At 57.3% G+C, this 16368-nt stretch overlaps 2 protein-coding genes across 2 annotated transcripts; both read left to right on the top strand.

The window, feature by feature from the left end:
• The first annotated feature begins 4210 nt into the window (after positions 1 to 4210).
• LOC148590400 (immunoglobulin superfamily member 1-like) lies at positions 4211 to 8635 on the top strand. Its single transcript, XM_088539072.1, has 6 exons — positions 4211 to 4241; positions 4728 to 5003; positions 6310 to 6642; positions 7136 to 7414; positions 7797 to 8083; positions 8624 to 8635. The coding sequence occupies exons 1-6, from the start codon at positions 4211 to 4213 to the stop codon at positions 8633 to 8635; spliced, it is 1218 nt and encodes a 405-aa protein (XP_088395198.1).
• Positions 8636 to 13651: 5016 nt separating this feature from the next.
• LOC104577747 (leukocyte immunoglobulin-like receptor subfamily A member 2) lies at positions 13652 to 15589 on the top strand. The gene is made up of 5 exons (XM_088539071.1): positions 13652 to 13682; positions 13845 to 13880; positions 14183 to 14461; positions 14851 to 15183; positions 15480 to 15589. Exons 1-5 carry the CDS (start codon positions 13652 to 13654, stop codon positions 15587 to 15589), a joined length of 789 nt encoding a protein of 262 aa, XP_088395197.1.
• Positions 15590 to 16368: the final 779 nt, after the last annotated feature.

Raw genomic sequence — 16368 nt, 5'->3', positions numbered from 1 at the left:
TGTCCTAATGCTTGGGGACATGTATGATGGGCTGTGAATGCCACCACCTCCCCGCCTTGTGGGCCACCAGCTTGGGGACCAGAGGTGTCACTCGGAGGTGGCTGGGCCAGGATGTCCTCTGTTGTTCCTCCCCCACCAACCTTGGGGGCTGTGGGTCACCCCTCTCCATTGTGTCACCCCCCCTTGGGGACAGTCGGTGGCTCTGTGGGGTGACGTCACGTCACCCTGATCCCATGGGGGACCGAAAGTGCCTCTGTGGTCACTTCTCTCCCAGCTGGTGTGGGGGACATCTGGGGACATCCATGGGTGTCCCCTCCAGTGCTGCTGTCCCCAACCAACGCCAGGACCTGCCCCATGGTCCCCAAGGTGGCATCCCGTGTCCTGCTGCTCCTTGGTGAGTGATGGGTGACTCTCCATCACCTTGGACCATCATGGAGAACAGGAAAAGTGCCCAAGAACTGGAGGAAAACCAACGTTATATGGGTTTTCCAAAAGTTCAAGGAGGAAGGGACAGAAAACTAAGGGATAGTTGGCTTCAATCCCTGGAAAACTGATGGAACAACTCATCCATGATGAGGATATGAGGAATAGTCATGGATGGAGTGAGTGGATGGGCAGGAGAGTGGAAAACGGTGGATGTCGTCTCTTTTTTTCCTTGCTTCCTTTTTTCTTTATATATATATTTGTTTTTCAAATTACCCATTACCCTGATTATTTGTGTTCCTCTCTGCAGCTTTCCCATTCAAAAGTGACTTTGCTCTTGCAATCGTCTATATTGTGGAAGTTTATTAATTATAGGTCCTAGTCCAATGAGATGTTCCAAATTTGTAGCATATTTTCTTCATCTTATCAGCTTTGGCTTTAATTCCGCTCTTATTGGTTCTGCTAATTTTACTTTTCCAAGTAGATCCCCCGTTAAAAAAGGCCACAAAGCCCAACAAAAAGTCCCCAATAGTCCCATATAAAGTAACTGAGACCCCTGGGAACACCCAGTGCAAAGAAAAGTGTAAATAACACTGAAACCATCAACAGAATGATGGAAAAAAAATCAAAAAGTGAGAAATCATCAGGCTGATGGAAAAAAATAAGAAAAAAAAGGTGAGAAAAAATAAATGGAGTAAATGAGCATTGGGCCACCGCAAACAAAGCGGATGCCGCCTCTCAGGAAGTGATCGATGGCTTCGTAAAACCAAAACTGCACAAAATGTTGTCCCTTGCACTGGGGGGAAAGGGCTTTTTTAGGGGGTTTATTTTGCTTTTTGAGGACGGTATCGCTGTTTTGGGAGGGTGTTTCCCCCCTTTGCAGTGAGGGGCTGTTGTATGTGGAGCTGCAATTGCTGTGTGCAATGCAGGAGCTGCGGTGCAGACCTGCATTGCTTGTGCATGCGTGTTCCCGTGCATGCACTGCCCCACATGCTGGCACTGTATAGGACACTGCTGTGTCCCCATGACGTGTTGTGCATGCGTGCAGGCCACCTTCACAAGGGTGCATCATGCATGCCTTGTGCATGCTCTGCATGCATGCATGCACCCCACACACATTGTGCACGCTCTCCATGCATGCACTGCACTCACGTTGTGCATGCTCTCCATGCATGCACCGCGCACACACTGTGCATGCATGCACTGCACACACATCATGCACACTCTCCATGCATGCACTGCACAAACATCGTGCACTCTCTCCATGCATGCATGCACCGCACACACATTGTGCACGCTCTCCATGCGTGCATGCACAACACACACATTGTGCATGCTCTGCATGCATGAACCCCCCACACACCGTGCACTCTCTCCATGCATGCACCACACACACATCGTGCATGCTCTGCATGCATGCATCGCACACACATTGTGCATGCTCTCCATGCATGCACCTCACACACATTATGCACACTCTCCATGCATGCATGCACTGCACACGCACTGTGCACGCTCTCCATGTATGCATGCACCGCACACACATTGTGCACGCTCTCCATGCATGCACCGCACACACATTGTGCACCCTCTGCATGCATGCACCACACACACATCGTGCATGCTCTGCATGCATGCACCACACACACACATCGTGCACTCTCTCCATGCATGCACCGCACACACTGTGCATGCTCTCCATGCATGCATGCACCCCACACACATCGTGCACGCTCTCCATGCATGCACCCCACACACACTGTGCATGCTCTCCATGCATGCATGCACCGCACACACATTGTGCATGCTCTCCATGCATGCATGCACCGCACACACATTGTGCACGCTCTCCATGCATGCATGCAGCACACACACATCATGCATGCTCTCCATGCATGCATTGCACACACATTGTGCACGCTCTCCATGCATGCACCACACACACATTGTGCACGCTCTCCATGCATGCATGCACCCCACACACATCATGCATGCTCTCCATGCATGCACCCCACACACATTGTGCACGCTCTCCATGCATGCATGCACCCCACACACATCATGCATGCTCTCCATGCATGCACCACACACACATTGTGCACGCTCTCCATGCATGCATGCACCCCACACACATCGTGCACGCTCTGCATGCATGCACCACACACACATCGTGCACGCACTGCATGCATGCACCACACACACATTGTGCACCCTCTCCATGCATGCACCCACACACATTGTGCATGCTCTGCATGCATGCACCGCACACACATCATGCACGCACTGCATGCATGCACCACACACACATTGTGCACGCTCTCCATGCATGCATGCACCCCACACACATTGTGCATGCTCTCCATGCATGCACCACACACACATCATGCACACTCTCCATGCATGCATGCACCACACACACACTGTGCATGCTCTCCATGCATGCATGCACAACACACACATTGTGCATGCTCTCCATGCATGCATGCACCGCACACACACTGTTATGTGTTAATTCGATTCCGATGGTTAATTCGGAAAAAAAAAAGAAAAAAAAAGAAAAACAAAACAAGAAGTAAATGAGCATTTGGCCACCACAAATGAACCTGCCACCACCTCACAGGAAGCGACTCAAGGCTTGCTAAAAACCAAAATAACACAAACCATCGCTCATCGCGCTGTGGGGAGAAGGGGCTATTTTAGCCAGCTTTATTTGGTGCTTTGGGGATGGAATTGTCATTTGGGGAAAGTTTTTCCCCTGTCTTTTGGGGTAAATTTGCCCTTTCTGAGAGTTTTTTTCATGCTGCCTTTTGGGGAGTGTCTCTGGGTTGTGTCTCCGTCCTTTTTGGGAATGATGCCCGCTGGCCTTGTTGTCACCTGGCTCTTCCTCCTTGTCCTTTTGGAAGACCGGTGGGACATGGGTTTTCCTCCGGAGCTCTTTGCTCATCCACATTGATGAGAATATCCACATGGAGAGAACATCCGCATTGGAGAACGTGATATTGGCATTGGTTCTCTTGGACCTGTCTTCCTTCTAGGACCCGTAGGATTAATCCAGGTTGATCCCCAAAGAGATCTGAGCTTCACGTCCAAGGTTATGATCCCGCTCACCTCTGTGCTTCCTCCTCATAGGATTCTGCCCTCCACCACCTCATCCTCACTGCAACCAAGGTTGTCCCCAACCTTCATTGCTCCAACGAGCTCTATTAGCCAGTTCCAGGTTCAGAAGCTCCTTGTTGTGTCTTTGGGACCTCCATTGAGACCCAAATCTGGAATTCTACAAGTGACCCAACCTATAGGGATCCCATAAGATGTCCCACACGTGACACTGAGCAGCATCTCCTAGTGACACTTTGCTTGGGACCAATGGCATGCGATGGTCCAACAATGTTTGTCCCCAAGGACATTCCAGAGGTGACATGCGGAGAATCCAGTGCCACCGGTGACATCTGTGCGGGGTCAAACTTGGGCATATGGCCCCATGTCATGCCAGCCCCTTGGGGACAGCTGGTGGCCCCCACCCAAGAGGGGACTTGACCTGTGGGCCACTCCGTGGTCCTCCATGCGTGTCCCCGTGGGGACAGCGGGCCACCCCTCATGTGCCTCCTCCCCGGGGTGACATCACGTCACCCTGTCCCCAAGCGGAACCGCAGCTACTTCTGTGGCCGCTTCCCCCGCCGATTTGTCACCTCTCGCCTGGTGCGAGGGGCATCTGGGCAGAGCTGTGCTGGCTCCCCGTGTCCCCTCCGGTGTCACCGTCCTGGATGGCACCATAGGACACAGCTCCTCCATGACAGTCGTCCACGTCCTGCTGGGCCTCGGTGAGTGATGGGGAGACCCCCGCATTGCAGGGGGTGACAAGGACCCCGGTCCCTTGTGTCACCCTGTGCCTGGGTGTTGGTGGCCTGTGGCCATCTGCAGACACCAAGGCCCGTGTCCCCTGCAGGCTGGTGGCTGGTGGCACCAAGAGGGGCACAGGGAGGTGAGTTGGGGACGGGGACAGGGCCATGGGGACAGGGGAGGGCAAAGTCCAGGGCCAGGCATGGGAGGGTGACGGGGACATGAATGGAGCAGGGATGGACCAATGTGGGGCATGGACACCAGTGTGAGTGGGGACAGGGTGGTCACAACATGGGGACAGGAAGAAGGGCTACGAGTAGGAGTTAGGGGACAAGGCGAGGGGTACATGGGGACACCGGTGGCACCATGGGGACAACCAGAGGACAAGGGTTGGCGGATGAGAGACTCCGAGGTGGCACCAACACTATGGGGCCGGTGGCCAGCTCGCTGCTCTTTCCTTGTCCCAGTGCCCCGACCCTTCCTGTCGCTGCATCCCAGCCGGGAGGTGACCCTGGGGGACACGGTCACCCTGCGGTGTCGTGTGCCCCATCCCAATGTCCCAGTCTCCATTTACGAGGAAGATAGGGAGCCCAAATGGCAGTGGGACAGGGTGGAGGACACAGCCGAGGTCTCCGTGAATGTGGTGACACGGGACTTTGCCGGGAGATACCGGTGCCAGTACAACATGACAGCGTTATCCCGGTTTTTACGTGTCAGCAACCCCGTGGAGCTGGTGGTGCTGGGTGAGTCCCAGCCTGAGACCAGGGTGGTGCTGGGGTCCCCCATGAAGAGGGATCTGGGGGTTAGGGATGCTCAGGAGACGCCGGGAGTCAGCGGGTACCCTTAGGGAGGCCAAGGGGCTTTGGGGTGCTGGGGGTCACTCTACGGGTGCCAAGGGTGTCCCCATGCAGCCCCATTCTATGGGTTAAGGGTGCCTTGGGTGTCCCCATGAAGCCCCACTCTATGGGTGACTTGGGTGTCCCCATGGAGCCCCACTCTATGGGTTAAGGGTGTCTTGGGTGTCCCCATGGAGCTCCACTCTATGGGTACCTTGGGTGTCCCCATAGAGCCCCACTCAATGGGTGCCTCCATGGAGCCCCACTCTATGGGTTAAGGGTGCCTTAGGTGTCCCCATGGAGCTCCACTCTATGGGTGCCTTGGGTGTCCCCATGGAGCCCCACTGTATGGGTTAAGGGTGCCTTGGGTGTCCCCATGGAGCCCCACTCTATGGGTTAAGGGTGCCTTGGGTGTCCCCATGGAGCCCCACTGTATGGGTGTCTTGGGTGTCCCCATGGAGCCCCACTCTATGGGTTAAGGGTGCCTTGGGTGTCCCCATGGAGCCCCACTCTTTGGGTGCCTTGGGTGTCCGCATGGAGCCCCACTCTATGGGTTAAGGGTGCCTTGGGTGTCCCCATGAAGCCCCACTCTATGGGTGCCTTGAGTGTCCCCATGGAGCCCCACTCTATGGGTGCCTTGGGTGTCCGCATGGAGCCCCACTCTATGGGTTAAGGGTGCCTTGGGTGTCCCCATGGAGCCCCACTCTATGGGTGCCTTGGGTATCCCCATGGAGCCCCACTCTATGAGTTAAGGGTGCCTTGGGTGTCCCCATGGAGCTCCACTCTATGGGTGCCTTGGGTGTCCCCATGAAGCCCCACTCTATGAGTTAAGGGTGCCTTGGGTGTCCCCATGGAGCCCCACTCTATGGGTGCCTTGGGTGTCCCCATGGAGCCCCACTCTATGGGTGCCTTGGGTGTCCCCATGGAGCAGCAGGTACCTGGTGTATCCTGGTGAGCTGAGGGGGACAAAGGAATTCCGAGAAGTCTATAGATTTCCTTAGAGGAAAGGAGTCCTCATGGTGTCCCTGTGGTTCTGAGAGGGTCCCCATGGGCCTGGGAATGTCCTTGGAGGGGTCCCAGCATCTTCTCTTGAGCAGTTGCAGGGGATAAAGGGGTTCCCATGGGTGCTTTGTGGTCCTGGGAGCGTTCCTGGGGTCTTTATAGGGGTGTCCCCTCAGGGTCACGTCCCACCGCCTGTTCTTCTGTTGACCAGATCCCAACTTTCCCCCGCCCGTGATGTCCCTGAGCCCCGGGGGACGCGTGAAGCCGGGCACCGACGTCACCGTCTCGTGCCGGTCCACGTTTGCTGCCACCTTCCTCCTGCACAAGGCTGGCATCTCAGCCCCCATCCAGCGCCAGCCCCTCGGCAGGGGCAACACGGCCACCTTCACCCTCTATGGGGTGACCCAGTCTGATGTAGGCACCTATGGGTGCTCCTACCATCCCCGAGGGAACCCGTTCGTCTCCTCGCACCCCCGGAGCGAGGTAACCCTGGAGCTGGAAGAAGGGGGACCCAGCATGGACCATCCTGTGTCACAACAACCAGGTAGAACTGAGGTTCCTGGAGGAACCTCCATAGCTGGAGGGACAGGGGCTATGGGTATGGGCAGGAGGATGGGGTGGTGTTTGGGCTATGGGGGGATGATATTTGGGGAGCACAGGGGGCTAATGGGGGCCATTAGGGGTTGGTGAGAACAGGGATGGGGTCTAGAGAGTGGGGACATGAGGACAGTCACAGAAGGAGAAGGAGGGACAGGGGCTATGGGTTGTGTGTGGGTATGGGCAGGAGGACGGGGTGGTGTTTGGGCTATGGGGGGATAATATTTGGGGAGCACGGGGGCTAATGGGGGCCATTAGGGGTTGGTGAGAACAGGGATGGGGTCTAGAGAGCGGGGACATGAGGACGGTCACAGGAGGAGAAGGGGGGACAAGGACAGACAGCTCCAGGGTAGGAGGACATGGGGATGTCATGAGCATGGGGACAGGGACATGCTGATGGGTGCAAACATGTCATTAAGGACCGCTGTCTCCTTCCCCAGCACCCCGACCCTCCCTATCACTGCACCCCAGTGAGGAGGTGGCACTAGGGGACAATGTCACCTTCCGGTGCCACGTGCCCCGGAAGGGTGTCCGGGTCATCGTCTACAAGGAGGGAGATGGGAATTACCGATGGCTGCAGGATGGGGTGCGGGACACGACCGAGGTCTCGGTGCAAGCGTCAACGAATGAAATTGGTGGGAGATATCGGTGCCGATACGAGATTCTGGCACCAACTTGGGCCACCGATTGGAGTGACCCCGTGGAGCTGGTGGTGCTGGGTGAGCCCCAAGTGGAACTGGGTTGTCCCCCTCATGGGAGAGGGGTGACGTTGGGGGGTTTTGGTTCCCCAAGGGGCAGTGGATGACCTGGATGGCCATGGGTTCTGGGGGGTCACAGCATGGTTAGGGGGTTTCCATGGGTGTCCCCAAGTGCCTTGGGTCCCTCTGTGATCTGGGGGGGACACAGAAGTTTTCCCAGAATTCTGGAGAGTCCCTTGTGGGAAGGGCATCCCAATGGGATTCTTCTGGGGGTGGCAGTGTCCCCGGTTTCCCATGGGCCTGGGGATGCCCTTGTGGATACCCCGAGTGTCCCGTTTTTGACCCAGAACAGCCCTACAGTGACCCCAAGTGGCCGTGTCCCCTTGTCTCTCCCGCCGAGCAGACGCCAGCTTCCCCCCGCCTACATTGTCACTGAGCCCAAGGGGACACGTGGAGACGGGCACCAACGTCACCATCTGCTGCCGGTCCCCGCACGGGGCCACCTTCGTCCTGTACAAGGCCGGCACTTCGGACCCCATCCAGCGCATCGTCACGGGGAACACGGTCACCTTCACCCTCCACGGGGTGACCCAAGCTGACACGGGCACCTATGGGTGCTCCTACCGTCCCCAAGAAAACCCTTTCATCTCCTCGCACCCCAGGGCCGAAGTGACGCTGGAGGTGGCACCTGTGAGGCCACCACCAGGTAGGACCAAACCCCCTTCCCATCCCAAATGTCCTCTGTCCGTGTGCCAGGAGGTCCATCCCTTGATGAGCCCTGGCCATTGTCATGGTTTTCTGTCCCCTTCGGGGAGGAAGTGGCCAAGGGCACCCAAGGGTGACATGAGGCGGGGGGCAGAGCACCCTGTTGAGGACCCATCTATGTGGGTGGCACGGATGGGCTGAGCACCTTGTGGCAGTTGTAGGCACCAAGGAAGAGCCTGGTTGGATCTTGCCCGTGGTGGGAGGCTGCGCAGCTGCCCTCATCATCACCCTCATCTTCCTCACCTATGCCTGGTGCCGCAGGAGGCAGCGTGGTGAGAACCTTGGAATTCTCTAGGAATCCCCATGGGATCCCCAGGTGTAAGAACATGCCCTCAAGATTCACTTGCATCCCCTAGAGCCCTCCCAGAGTCAACTGTGACCCCCTGGGTCCCTTAGAGATGACCCATGTCCCCAGTTGTCACATGTGCCTCTGGGTTCTCCTTTGGACCTTTATGTCCCTCCTAGAGCCAGCTCTGATTTCCCCAATATGACCCAAGTGTCACCTGCATCTCTGGGCTTCCTTGCAGCCCTCCGCGTCTCTCCCAGAACCATCTGTGTCCTCCAGAGTCCCTTAGAGGTCCCCTGAGGCCACAAGTTTCACCTGCCTTGCCAGGATTCCCCACGTCCTTCCCAGAACCACCTCTGACCCCCAGGTCTCCTATAGAGCCCCTATGTACCCAAGCATCGTTTGCATCACTGTGTCCCCCTTCAGACCCCCATGGCCCTCCAGGAGCTCCTTCTGTCCCCCAGAGTCCCCTCTAGGATCCCCTGACTCACAAATGTCACCTACATTCCTGGGTTCCCAATAGACACCCTGTCCTGCCCAGAGCCACCTCCTTAGCGCTATAGGGACAGCTCATGTCCCCAAGCATCATCTACATCCCTGGGTTCCCCTTCAGACCCCAATATCCCTCCCATACCCACTCTGTACCCTATAGGTCCCCTGAGTCCCTAAGTGTCCATCACCTACATGCCAAGGAGTCACCTACATGACCATGACCTTCCAAGAGCCACCTGGTTCCCCTATAGACCCCCAGCTGTAGTTGAGGGAATGGGATTTTCTGGTCTCCCACTATTCTCAGGGATGGGGACATCTCATTATCCTGCTGTCCCCATGCTTGTCCCCAATGTCCTGGGGAGTCCCAGCTGTCCCTGGGAAGCCCTGGAAGGAGGGTTCTCCCCACTGACCTTAAGGCGTTCCTCAAACACTGGTGGGTCCCTGCTGTCCCCAGGGGGTCCCTAATATCCGGGGAGCTGTCTCTGAGGTGTCCCCATTGTGGTGTCCCCATTGTCCCTAGGAGGAGGGTGTCTCCACTGCCCCATTCCCTCGCACCCCAACATCCACGTTGGTTGCACAGGAAAAGGTTCCACCACGGCACCGAGGAGGTAGGAAAGGGGCCCCCCCAGCACCAAAGACACCTGGGTTCCCATTGCGGGTTGGGGGTCTGGCCTCTTTGGGGTGGATTGAGAGAGTGGGGGGCTCCTAGGGTCCCCAAATTGGGGTGCGGGAAGGGCGGATGGGGACAGGTTGCAGGGGAAGGGAGCCCTGGACACCCAGGTTCTCTCAGCTCTTGTCTCCACAGGGTTTCTTCTGAGCTGCTCTCCCAGGACAGGGTGGGTGAGTATCAACCACAGGGTCCCCATGACCCCACTTACAATGTCCCTCCATGGTCCCAATCAGGGCCCGACCGCCCCCACATTGGGCATCCCCAACCTAAGAAGGTCCTGAGACCTGCTATGACCATGAGCAGCCTCTGAATCCCCACAACCCTCGGAAGCCCCCCGAGAAATCCCTGAGACCTCCAGAGAGCTCCTCAAGATGCCCTGAAACATCTCCATTCCTGACATGACTCTGGCAATACCCAATCCCTCTCTGCCATAGGTTCCTCTCCGCCTGACCTCAGGTCACTGCAGCCCATGGTGAGTATCTGGTCTGGGGCTTCTTGAGGGCTCCTCAAAGCCCAACCTGCACCTGGGGACTCCCAAGCCTCTATCTACACCCTTCCAAGCCCCATAGAGATCTCAATGACCATCCCATGGCACCCTAATACCTTCCCATGAGGAACATCCAATCCATAAAGCCTCCTAGGACTCACAGGGACTCTCAAAGCCATCACAGCTCCACTCCACCTCATGGGGACCTCATACCCAATCTGTGTCCACACCATCTCCAGACCCATTGGATCTCCCAAGCCTCGATCTACCCCCTTCCAAGCCCCATAGAGACCTCAATGACCATCCCATGGCACCCTAATACCTTCCCATGAGGAACACCCAATCCATAAAACCTCCTAGGACTCACAGGGACTCTCAAAGCCATCACAGCTCCACTCCACCTCGTGGGGACCTCATACCCAATCTGTGTCCGCACCATCTCCAGACCCATTGGATCTCCCAAGCCTCTATCTACCCCCTTCCAGGCCCTGTAGGGACTTCAATGACCAACCCATGGCACCCTGATACCTTCCCATGAGGAACACCCAATCCATAAAGCCTCCTAGAACTCATAGGGACTCTCAAAGCCATCTCAGCTCCACTCCACCTCATGGGGACCTCATACCCAATCTGTGTCCGCACCATCTCCAGACCCATTGGGTCTCCCAAGCCTCTATCTACCCCCTTCCAAGTCCTATAGGGACTTCAATGACCATCCCATGGCACCCTGATACCTTCCCATGAGGAACACCCAATCCATAAAGCCTCCTAGAACTCATAGGGACTCTCAAAGCCATCTCAGCTCCACTCCACCTCATGGGGACCCAAGCCATGGGGAACACAATACCCATCCCATGGCAATCCTCGGACTGAGGCCCTAGGGAACCCCCAAACCCACCCAAGGGGCCCCATCTCCTCCATACTTGCCCTCTGGACCTCTGAAGCGATGAGGCAGGTGCTGATGTGTGTCCCCACATGTACCCAGGAGGACACCGATGGCCTGATGTACACGGAGCTGCAGCCAACAGCACCCAGAGCCCCGAGGGTCCCCCCTGCTCCCACCTCCTGCATCCTCTACGCCGAGGTGGTCCACCAAGGGCCACGCTGACCCCCTCGGAACGCCCTGTCCCAGCTGCCCCCCGGATTAATAAAGTTCTAGCCCCACATGAGGAGCCACCACTTGTTCTTGGAGATAGAAGACACCTCAGGGAGTGCAAAGCCCCTCAAGACCTTGCACAGCTCCTTGACCCAACCCCAGTGTCACTAAATGACACCCAGGACCTTCAAAAACTCACCAGACCCTTGATCCAACCCCAGCATCACTAAATGACACCCAGGACCCTCAAAAACTCACCAGCACCCAGGACATGGGGTTTTGGGGCATAGGAGAGACCCCAGGGAGTGCAAAGCCCCTCAAGACCTTGCACAGCTCCTTGATCCAACCCCAGAGTCACTAAATGACACCCAGGACCCTCAAAAACTCACCAGCCCCCCTTAACACCCAGGACATGGGGGTTTGGGGTATAGGAGAGACCCCAGAGAGTGCAAAGCCCCTCAAGACCTTGCACAGCTCCTTGATCCAACCCCAGCTTCACTAAAAGACACCCAGGACCCTCAAAAACTCATCAGGCCCCTTAACACCCAGGACATGGGGTTTTGGGCCATAGGAGAGACCCCCAAAGAGTGCAAAGTCCCTCAAGACCTTGCACAGCTCCTTGATCCAGCCCCAGCATCACTAAATGACACCCAGGACCCTCAAAAACTCATCAGCCCCCTTAACACCCACGTGTGCACCTGTATGTGTGCCCCACGTATGACATTGTATGTGCGCCTTGTGGCCCCCTGCGTGTGCATTTTCCACACATGCACACCAACACGCGTGTGCATTAGATGTGCTTTCTGCACGCTCGCCGCAACACGGATGCACCGCACGCTCATAGTGAACCATGTGCGTGTGTCCATGTGCGCGTGCACCGCTGTATGTGTGCATGAATCGCTGTACATGTGTGTGCACCGCTGTACGTGCCTGTGCACTGCTGTACGTGCCTGTGCACTGCTGTACGTGTGCATGCATCACTGTACATGTGCGTGCACCACTGTACGTGTGCGTGCACCGCTGTATGTGTGCATGCACTGTGAACCACTGTACGTGCGTGTGCATCACTCTATGTGTGCATGCATCACTCTATATGTGCGTGCACCGCTGTACGTGTGTGTGCACCGCGCTATGTGTGCATTCCCTGTGCATCACTATACGTGCGTGTGCACTGCTATATGTGGGCGTGCACCGCTGTACGTACATATGCATCGCTGTACATGTGCATGCATCATTGTACATGCGCGTGCATCGGTGTACGTGCGCGTGCATCGCTGCACTGCGTGTGCACCGCTGTACGTGCGCGTGCATCGCTGTACATGTGCGTGCACCACTGTACGTGTGCATGCACCACTGAATGTGTGCATGCAGTGTGCATCACTGTATGTGCGTGTGCACCGCTGTACATGCGTGTGCATCGCTGTACATGCGCGTGCATCATTGTACGTGCACGTGCATCGGTGTACATGCGTGTGCATGCATCACTCTATATGCGCATGCACCGCTGTACGTGTGCGTGCACCGCTGTACGTGTGTGTGCATGCACTGTGCATCACTGTATGTGCGTGTGCACCGCTGTACATGTGCGTGCACCGCTGTACATGCGCGTGCATCATTGTACGTGCGCGTGCACCATTGTGCACCGCTGTATGTTTGCATGCACAGCTGTACGTGCGCATGCACCATGCTATGTGCACGTGCACCGCTGTACACGCGTGTGCACCTTGCACACCACTGCATGTCCCCACGTGTGCATTTGCGTGTGCATGCTCATGCCGTGACACAGATCATGCGTGTGCAACATGCGGCCACCCCATTGCATGTGCACACGCACCCACGTGTCCCGTGTGAACACGCGTGTACCCTGCACACCCCTGTCCTCTCCCTGTACCCGCAACTCCCCCGTACAAATTGAGGCAGAAAATAACCCAGAACCATCATCAGGCTAATGATTAATTAGGAAATAAAAAGGGTTTTGTTTTTTTTTTTAAGAAAAGGAGCTTGAGGCCTGGCCTTAATAAAGACCCAAGCGAAGGTGCCCGTCAGTAACTGCCTTTTCCGTGTCCTTTGTCACCAACCCTAGCCAGAAGCAGGGACACATTTTTTTTCCCTCCTCTTCCTCTTGCTGCAGATGGATTTGAAGCCCTTCTGGTTGTCCTTGTCATCCCTTGTGACCTTTAATTCCAAATGTGCTTTAAGCAACCCCGCATACACACTTGGGGACAGGCTCTCCCCAAGTGACTCTCCATATGTGACCACTCCATTGGGCCACCATCATGTGCCACCCCCCTGGGGGACATCGGGTGCCTCCCTGGTGTGCCATGAGGTCACCGTTACCAAAAGGGGAACCGTAACCACATCCGTGCCACTTCCCCTGCTGCTCTGTCACCTTCTGCCTGGTGTTGGGGACACTTGGTGGTGCCCTGGCTCTCCATAACCCCGGCCCCACAGCAAGACCCTCCATGGTGGCAGCCTCCGTTCTGATGGTCCTCGGTGAGTGACAAGGGGAATGACGGGGACCCCCCCCAGCACTGGGGAGTGACAAGGACACCCCGCTCTGCGGGGGACACTCTGACCAAGGGTGTTGGTGGCCTTCGTGGGGACAACGCGCCCCAGTCTTGGGGCAGCCCCCGATGAGCCCGTTTTCCCCTCCAGGCTGGTGGCTGGTGACGCCAAGTGGGGTGCAGGAAAGTGAGTTGGGGATGGGGACAGCAGGGGGGTGACAGGGGCCATGGGTGACAAGGGGCCAGGGGACAGGTTTGGGGGACCAGGGATATGAGCAGAGGGACACGGGGCCAAGCCGAGCTAATGGGGTGCAGGGACACGAGTGGGGACAGGGGCTTCAGGGTGGCCAGAGGAGGGGGACAGGGACAGGAAGGGGGTGGGGACAAGACGGGGGGACATGTGGGTACATCCATAGGGTTAGGGGGCAAGGGGCTGTCACCAAGGCCATGGGGCCGGTGGCACAACTCACCCCCGTCCCCCTACCCCAGTGCCCAGACCCTTTTTGTCACTGCACCCCAGCCCAGAGGTGGCCCTTGGGGACACGGTCACCCTGCGGTGCCGCGTGCCCCGAGCGGGGGTCTGGGTTGTGATCTTCAAGGAGGGAGACGGGAAGTACCAATGGCAGCAGGAGGAGGAGGAAGGGACGGCCGAGGTCCCCTTGCGAGTGACAACGCAGGGATTTGCTGGGAGATACCGGTGCGGATACGAGATCCCGGCGTTGTCCCGGTACTCGGCGTTGAGCAACCACGTGGATCTGGTGGTGCTGGGTGAGGGTCTCCCGAGCCCCATTTGGGGGTCCCCTCCATGGGACAGGGTCATTTCCCAGGGGTTTGGGGTGCCCAGGGGAAGCGAGGGGTCAGAGGACACCCCTGGGGTGGACACAGGGTGGTGGGTGCTGGGGGTCACCACATGGTTTAGTGGGTGCTGGGGGTCACCACGTGGTTTAGTGGGTGTCCCCATGGAGCAGTGGGGTCCCCCTGTGAGGGGACAAAGGGTTTCCTGAAATTCTGAGGATTCCCCTCCAGGAAGGGATCTCAATGGGAATGGTGTCCCCATGGATCTGGAGATGTCCAAGTGTTGACATGGGCCTCCCAATGGGACAGGAGATGTTCCCAGGTTGTCCCCATGTCCCACCATTTGTCCTTTTGCCGAACAGATCCCACCTACCCGCCTCCCACGATGTCCCTGACCCCCAGCACATGCGTGGGGACAGGGACCAATGTCACCATCCGGTGCCAGTCCACGCACGGGGCCACCTTCCTCCTGCACAAGGCGAACGGCTCGGTCCCCATCCAGCACCAGCGTCTTGGCGGGGGTGACACGGCCACCTTCACCATCCCCAGGGTGACCCAGGCTGACGCTGGCACCTATGGGTGCTCCTACCGTCCCCGAAGGCGCCCCTTCATCTCCTCGTGTCCCAGGGCGGAGGTGACACTGGAGGTGGCACCTGAGGGGTTCGGGACACCCTCCCCACCACCATCATCCCCAGGTAGCCCCACTAGGGACCAGCAGGGATTTTTCCTGGGGGAATTTGATGGGCTGGGAGACGCATGAGACCCCACGGACCCCCGAGGTGGCTGAAAACAGGGGGCAATGGGGGCATTTGGTGCTCATTGGGTAGGGGGGTAGCGGGATGTGGGTGAGTATCCAGGGAATATGGGGAGCGTGGGGGAATTTGGGGAGATGGGGGAATTTGGGGACATGGGGATGCATCGGGGGGCAGCAGGAAGCACTTGTGGGGCAGGGGGCACCGTGGACCTATGGACCCTCCTCTCTGCCCCCCAGATTTCACCCTGGGCAACGCGGTGCGCCTGGCGCTGGGCGCAGCGGTGCTGCTGCTGCTGCTGCTGGTAGGAGCTGAGGCCCTGCAAGCTCATCGCCGTGGGGGGACGTAGACCCCCCTATGATCCTCTAGGAGGGCTTTCCTCAACCAAGAACCACTTGCTGGCCCCACAACCTGCTTTGCTGGCCCCACAACATGCCTTGGTGGCCCCACAACCTGCCTTGGTGGCCTCACAACCTGCTTTGGTGGCCCCACAACCTGCCTTGGTGGCCCCACAACCTGCTTTGGTGGCCCCACAACCTGCTTTGTTGCCCGACAACCTGCCTTGGTGGCCCCACAACCTGCACCAAAACGTCCCCTTGGTCATCTGCGTCCATCCCCACCCCACACACCTTCTGCCCACACCAGGACCACCAAACAGAGCCCCCCAGGACCAGGCCAACCTGGGATAGGTCTGGGGTCTTATTGTCCTTCTCCTCAACCCTTGTCCATCCCATGGGGCACTTGGGGTGACACCCCACGTGTGACACCTCTCTGGGAACCGCGTGTGAGGCGTCCTCATGTCCCACGCTCGGGTGACAACATCTTTTGGACCATGCATGAGCTCCCCATGTATTGGGACCTTGCAGACCATGCGAGATGCTCCACGGGTGACAGTCCTTTCAGGCTGACGTGTGACATCCCACGAGTGACTTTGTGTTGAACACGGTGTGTGACGACATCACCGGATGCCGTGCTCGGTCACCCACACAATCAAGATGATTTTCCTTAAATTCAAGTGTAATTTTCTGTGTTGAGATTCGTGTCCATTACTGCTTCTCCCATCACTGCCAACTGCTGAGAAGGGTCTGACCCCGTTCAGTTGACATCTCCATTGAGGTCCCCTCATCA

Source organism: Tinamus guttatus, unplaced genomic scaffold, assembly GCF_059628265.1.
Source record: "Tinamus guttatus ecotype Peru unplaced genomic scaffold, ASM5962826v1 Tinamus_guttatus_pri_ptg001362l, whole genome shotgun sequence".
Classification (NCBI taxonomy): domain Eukaryota; kingdom Metazoa; phylum Chordata; class Aves; order Tinamiformes; family Tinamidae; genus Tinamus; species Tinamus guttatus.
Note: the sequence above shows the minus strand (reverse complement) of the source record. Positions and strands in the feature narration are given on the sequence as shown.

Coding starts and splice junctions, on each gene's coding strand:
- LOC148590400 (XM_088539072.1), top strand. CDS start 4,211: ATGACAGTCGTCCACGTCCTGCTGGGCCTCG. Junction 4,242..4,727: donor CCACGTCCTGCTGGGCCTCG/GTGAGTGATGGG, acceptor TCCTTGTCCCAG/TGCCCCGACCCTTCCTGTCG. Junction 5,004..6,309: donor CGTGGAGCTGGTGGTGCTGG/GTGAGTCCCAGC, acceptor TCTGTTGACCAG/ATCCCAACTTTCCCCCGCCC.
- LOC104577747 (XM_088539071.1), top strand. CDS start 13,652: ATGGTGGCAGCCTCCGTTCTGATGGTCCTCG. Junction 13,683..13,844: donor CTCCGTTCTGATGGTCCTCG/GTGAGTGACAAG, acceptor TTTCCCCTCCAG/GCTGGTGGCTGGTGACGCCA. Junction 15,184..15,479: donor CCCACCACCATCATCCCCAG/GTAGCCCCACTA, acceptor TCTGCCCCCCAG/ATTTCACCCTGGGCAACGCG.